General features: G+C 26.7%; 1 protein-coding gene and 1 long non-coding RNA gene across 2 annotated transcripts; both read left to right on the top strand.

Moving 5' to 3' along the window:
• Positions 1 to 256: 256 nt before the first annotated feature.
• Positions 257 to 1317, top strand: LOC112639705. Its single transcript, XM_025414581.1, has 4 exons — positions 257 to 417; positions 529 to 688; positions 755 to 999; positions 1249 to 1317. The coding sequence occupies exons 1-3, from the start codon at positions 409 to 411 to the stop codon at positions 997 to 999; spliced, it is 414 nt and encodes a 137-aa protein (XP_025270366.1). The 5' UTR covers positions 257 to 408; the 3' UTR covers positions 1249 to 1317.
• A 490-nt stretch (positions 1318 to 1807) lies between these two features.
• On the top strand, positions 1808 to 2474 carry LOC112639706. Its single transcript, XR_003123640.1, has 3 exons — positions 1808 to 1955; positions 2083 to 2194; positions 2299 to 2474. It is a non-coding gene; the product is annotated as an uncharacterized LOC112639706 (long non-coding RNA).
• The last annotated feature ends 4661 nt before the right edge of the window (positions 2475 to 7135 follow it).

Below are 7135 nucleotides of genomic sequence, written 5' to 3'. Positions count from 1 at the left end.
TGTACATATAAACACTAAATATCATTTATTTTATATCTAAACATGATACATATACTATTTAGATATATTATAGTCAGTATTCAGAACGCACACAAAAGTGTTAACATGTTGTTATTCAATAGAAGAATCTGTATTACATAATACAGATTCTTTTATTGAATAACAACACGCTAATATCTTTGTAAGTGCATTCTAAATACTGACCTATGTGTATATTATTTATATTTATTATGTAATCTAATTATTTATCTATATTATCTTTACAGAAAGATACATGAGAAATTGGACAAGATATTACAGCAGACGAGCAATAGAAGCCGAAAGCATACACCTGAAAAGCCAGCATTTTTACCAATATCATCAATAGCGGATGTTGAAAAATTTGAAACTGCTAATGATGAAGAATATATGACATTGGTATGTGAAACAAATAAGTTTATCATATATACTTATGTATAATAAACTTTAGTAAACTAAACGTAGACACATATATAAATAGAAATATAAATAACAATATTTTTTAAATAGGTGAATTATTTGATTTTTATTGGTGGCTTCAATGCCAAAGAGAGCATACATTTATGCGTAAAAGAGATTTTTCAAGATCGCTTAATGACTTCATACACTTGGTTTGGTCGTGAAAATCAACGGCCATTATTTAATACCCGCTTGGTTAAAGCTATTTATGGTATGATATTATTATACTGATACTAAATTTAAGTTATCAATGATATTTTAATACAATGTTTTGCAGATGCTGTATGCGAAAATAAAAATTTTGAAAAGCCGATGCGGGCTACATTCCAAATGTATATGAGAGATGCTGTGCGAACAGCCAAAAAAAGAAACAGAAATAAAGTCCGTAACAACTTAGATCGTGCACAAAGAGGCCATCAAAATAAAAGAGCACATGATCTGTGGAACGACGAACACGACGAATACAACGAACACGAGGACGAGGATGAGATAGCACAATCAGAAGGAACAGAAGAAAATTAGGTCAGTTTTGTAGGAATATACATATATCTTTTATAACATACATATTTTATATAACATTTAGTCCCGTATATTGTTCACCGATTGACAATGATTATATATATATATATATATATATATATATATATATATATTACATATATAAATTTGTTAGAAAATTTGAACATATCATTGTTAAGCAGTTTATTTTCTAATTTATCATTTACATTTTGCAATATTAATAATCGATTTATTTTTTCAACTTTGTTACAGGCATTGCAGGAAAAACGTATATTGCACAGTGTTGCTGGACGGGCTGGATTTTTCTGCGCATGCGTATGTGCAGAAATATTTATCCTGTTCAGCAACACCTTGCAATATACGTTTTTCCTAATATTGCAGATTGAAAAAAGAAGAAAAAGCAGAAGCGGAGTGACCTGATATGAAGACATAAAAAAACGGCATTTTTCAATGTCAAATAGCACTTTTCATTGGCTTTTAAATAAGCACTGAAAAGTGCCATTTTAATTATTTTACGATGGAATACCGCTTGATTCGCTTTATATCGGCACTTTTCAGAGCCACTAACAGGAAAATCATTTTTCTTTAAATCGGCACTTTTTAAAGTCATGACTAAAAAATGCATTTTATATATATGTGTGCTGCAGAAATAAATAACGCACGTAACGCGAATATACGTATACTTGTATATATATATATATATATAAATCTTTTATATGTCATATAACATAATGTAAAAAAATTTATTTTATTATATTCTCGTAAAACATTAATTATATGCAATATTTTAGATACATTAATGGAAATTTTTATAAAAGATACTTTAAAGATGGATTATCTCATGATCATGCATGGTGTCAAAAAAGAAGATCATTTATTTATGGCATTAGTTGCATCTATATTGCAGAATGCTGCTGGTGTTAAACAAGGCTGTGGAATAACGGATGATATCATGACAGGTACAAAAAAACAAAATATAACATGGTCCTGGAAATAAATATAATATATAATATAATAATAATCTGATATGATTTTTGGGATAAATTAAAATTACAATATCGAAATTATTATTCAATGATGTTACAGGCGAAAAATAATATTTTGGATTATGGAATAACGATTTGAAACATGGCAATGGTTTAATTGTAACACTTGATGGCATTTATTATGATGGAGCTTTTACGCAAGATGTCCTAAGGTGACTATACATTCACGAATCTCTTCTTAATATAAGAAACATTGAAGATATAAATTATATTGATAATTGAAATATAATATTGACATTGTGTATGTCTGTTGAAGGGTTATGGAGTTATGATATTCGAAGATGGCACGCATTATTAAAGAAAATTTAAATCTGCAGGGATAAAAGATTTCATTTTTTAAAAATTTATAAATCACAATAACATTTAAGCCCATTGAAGAGAAAGTTTGTAACAGCATAATGTGTTAAATATAAGTCGTATTTTTTAAATATAATGTATCCCTCTAAAAAAACCTTACAAAGGTAAAAAAAGTACGCCAAGTACATAAAAAATATTCTACCATATGCAATAAATTTATATTTAATATATTTAATAAAAATATCCCTAAAAATAGTTTACAGAAATTTTCCCTAAAAAAATAGTTGTCCTAAAAGAAAAACAAAACTAAATATGAAATCAATAATTAACTAGCCAAGTACATTGAAGCAATTCATAGAGATTTGTAATTTAAAATATGAAATATAATGATATATAATGATATATAAAATACATTATTATCCAAATTTAAATAAATATTTGTACAATATATGAAATAGCACTAATATATTGCAAATTTTATCATAAACATAAATAATAAGTCATAAAATTATTTAACCTTTACAATAACATTGATTACATTAATCGGCAATTTTGAATTTAGAAGTGTCTCGAAAAACTAATCGATTTGTTTCGAGATCATCAAGTTTTACCAAGTAAATCCGGAACTAAAGAAATTAAGAAAAGTTACATACAAAAACTTAATTCAGATAGCATTATAATATATTTATTATTAATAAATATTTAATTTTGAAATTAATTCTAAGTTTTACCAAGTAAACTTGCAATTGAAAAAGTTAAAAGCAAAATAAAAAAAACTTGGCGTGCTCTCGCCGCATTATAATATTCATATTGTTATGATTAGTAAATATTATAATTACAGATATGTAATTAATAATTATAGGAATATAATTTGTGAATCTTAATTTTAAATATTTACTAAAATAAAATTATGTGAATTATGAGATACGACGAGAGCACGCCAAGTTTTTTTTTATTTTGCTTTTAACTTTTTCAATTGCAAGTTTACTTGGTAAAAGAGAGAATTAATTTCAAAATTAAATATTTATTAATAATAAATATATTATAATGCTATCTGAATTAAGTTTTTGTATGTAACTTTTCTTAATTTCTTTAGTTCCGGATTTACTTGGTAAAACTTGATGATCTCGAAACAAATCGATTAGTTTTTCGAGACACTTCTAAATTCAAAATTGCCGATTAATGTAATCAATGTTATTGTAAAGGTTAAATAATTTTATGACTTATTATTTATGTTTATGATAAAATTCGCAATATATTAGTGCTATTTCATATATTGTACAAATATTTATTTAAATTTGGATAATAATGTATTTTTATATATCATTATATATCATTATATTTCATATTTTAAATTACAAATCTCTATGAATTGCTTCAATGTACTTGGCTAGTTAATTATTGATTTCATATTTAGTTTTGTTTTTCTTTTAGGACAACAATTTTTTTAGGGAAAATTTCTGTAAACTATTTTTAGGGATATTTTTATTAAATATATTAAATATAAATTTATTGCATATGGTAGAATATTTTTTATGTACTTGGCGTACTTTTTTTACCTTTGTAAGGTTTTTTTAGAGGGATATCACACCTTTTTGTAAAAATTATATTTTTTCTGCAAAAAGTATATATGCATTTTTAGCACTTCGAGGCCAACTACACTTTTGTACTACTAAATCATTTATTAATTGCCATTCAGTACCTTTAGCACGTACAATGTTTGTGTAGTGTCCATCAAGTATATTTTTACCTTCATGAAAAATTCTATAATTGGGGCAGACGAGCAAGACCAAGAAAGTAATAAAAATTGTCATTACAAAATATTTAAAAAATTCTTTATTTTATAAATACAACAATATTAATGACATTATTTTTTTTAATTGATTTTAGCAGACAGTGGCACAATGAGAAAACTACCAAACGAGGACTACACGATAATGATTAAATTTGAAGTTTATGTTTATTTCTTATAATTTTTGCTTGCATAATTACATTTAATGTTTACTTTCACTATTTCTGTTTATTAGTATTAGGGCTGGTTGTTCCAACTTCTTGGTAAATTTTACCCGATAGATAGTCTATCTTCGTCTCTTTTTTAGAACTTATCTGAAAAGAGACGAAAATATGCTACCTGTCGAGTAAAACTTACCAAGAAGTTGGAAAAATCGGTCCTTAATAATCAAAAAATTGTATTCATATACATTGATATAATTTCTGTTTTTATTAGATATAATTTCTATTTAATAAAATTCATACAACTTCTGCTTATTTTGTGCTTATATATTATTAAATTATAATAATAATAATAGAATAACAATAATAATAATCATTAATAATAAAATATTATATATTATATCACAGTAATTATATCATTAATGAATAGAAATTATAATGATTATAATCATTATAATTTCTATTCATTAATGATATAATTACTGTGATATAATATATAATATCTTATTATCAGTATTAATGTTGAGGTTTAATGTATTAAAAGAATTTTGTACGATTCAAAATAAATATCTTTAAATGATTACAATTATTATTGTTATTCTATTATTATTATTCATTATAATTAACAATGATAATTATTGTTTTTTATACATAATGATATAATGATCAGATAATATGCATGAAGCTGTATCCATGTAGTTCAATATAATTTTTTGTGAATGCTAGTATTTTAATTTATGAGATGAGATCAAACTTAGCGAGATAAAGATTTATTGTGTATACTGGATATACTAAGTTATATAATGATACTGATATACTAAGATATATTATCTTATCTTAGTAGTAAGATAATATACCATTATATAACTTAGTATATCCAGTAGACAATAAATCTTTATCTCGCTAAGTTTGATCTCATCTCATAAATTAAAATACTAGCATTCACAAAAAATTATATTGAACTACATGGATACAGCTTCATGCATATTATCTGATCATTATATCATTATGTATAAAAAACAATAATTATCATTGTTAATTGTAATGAATAATAATAATAGAATAACAATAATAATTGTAATCATTTAAGGATATTTATTTTGAATCGTACAAAATTCTTTTAATACATTAAAAGAATTAAAATATAAATGCTTTTTATTCCATATTTATAAATAAGTATGGAAAATTCCCACTGCTTTTTCAAATGTGCTAATTTTGCATTCGGATAACATTTATATATTTCTTCCCTAACAGCATTTGATAAAGCATATTCATCAAATACATCTATTATCGTTATATAAATGACATATCTTTTGAGGTTGTACATAACAATTTATGCAATTCATTGTTAAACGAAATGCTAATTCAGGTTGCGTTAAGCTCTCCAGCTAAAAATGGGAAAAAATATATAAATAGGATTAAAATATAAATAGGATATAAATAGGATATATATAGGATATAAATAGGATTAAAAATAATTTTTTAAACAAAACATTCTGTATATGTTTCTCTTAGTTTTCATCAATTGCAAAAAAGGAAAGATTTATACCTGTTTCACCATAAAATCGATTGCCTTTATCATCTCTCCATCAACCTTCTCTGTTGCAAAATTTCCCATAACCATTTTCTTTAGTATCATTGATGGTTGGTGGTAAAATCCAAAAACTATAAACAATAAATAATTATTAATAATCAAGAATCTCGATATGTAAAATTAATTGAATAAATTACTTTGTAATGAAATAACTGACTTACACTGCTGCGAAATCATTCAACTAAATGCAGATGTATTTGTAAAAGTATTGCATAAAACTAAAGATACTACTGGAGGGCGAACTATATACATGTCCAAGAACACCGTCGATCACGTAATTAATGCCGTCTCCCGAGTCCAGACCCTGGAGACGGCATTAATTACGTGATCGACGGTGTTCTTGGATACGTGTATAGTTCGCACCGTCATTATTTCTCGGGTCACCCGATCTCCAGCCCTCACACTAAACCTCTCTCTTCCTATCCTGGGGCCCGGAGTACCACGTGGTACTCCGGCCACCAATCACGCGCCAGATCTGCGCTGAGATATTTACGCATTGTCCGACTTAACCAAGGACCAATTGTCGGCCAAAGAGTCGTAATGCGCGCTTCCTGCCAAGATACGCGCTCTATCTTGACGAGAATACTACTTGTATTACGTTTTAATATATTATTGCGTTTTAATATAATATGATAAAATAAAAAATTAACGCACAATGTTACGCATATACACACATAATTTTGTTTCTCAAGGCGTATTTGCACACTCGAACGAATAATCGTACATGACGTTGCAAACGCGCCTTGAGGGACAAACTTGCTTTGCGTGTATACGTGCGAGCATATCTACGTGAGTCTGAACCTGGAAATGAAGGAAAACGATAAAATGTCACATTTCTGATATGCGGTCATTATTTCTCGGGATTGACTGCACCAATCTTATTCAAACTGGTCGCAATCAAAAACTTGTATACATATTATGTTATAAAAGTATCGTTAGATTTATGATTACGGCTTTAGTTTTTTGAAATATTTTAATTGAAAATTTCTTAGACCTAAAATTCCGGATAAGGTACTTGGTAGCGCCGCGTTAAAAACAGTGAACTCTCAATGCTCGGATCTATTTTATGTCTTGTTTTTTAATGTATTGGCGTCGCGACGCTACCGCGTCGCTTGATGTAATTTATATGCAGCTGAATCTATAATAATTCTCCATGAGATTTATAACTATTTACATAGAAAAAAATGAAATATTATAGATATGAATGTAGAAAAGTTACGCAATATGTTAATGTGGATGTATAGATCTA

Source organism: Camponotus floridanus, unplaced genomic scaffold (genome assembly GCF_003227725.1).
Source record: "Camponotus floridanus strain SB8 unplaced genomic scaffold, Cflo_v7.5 scaffold84, whole genome shotgun sequence".
Lineage (NCBI taxonomy): Eukaryota > Metazoa > Arthropoda > Insecta > Hymenoptera > Formicidae > Camponotus > Camponotus floridanus.
Note: the sequence above shows the minus strand (reverse complement) of the source record. Positions and strands in the feature narration are given on the sequence as shown.

Coding starts and splice junctions, on each gene's coding strand:
- LOC112639705 (XM_025414581.1), top strand. Junction 689..754: donor CTTGGTTAAAGCTATTTATG/GTATGATATTAT, acceptor AATGTTTTGCAG/ATGCTGTATGCGAAAATAAA.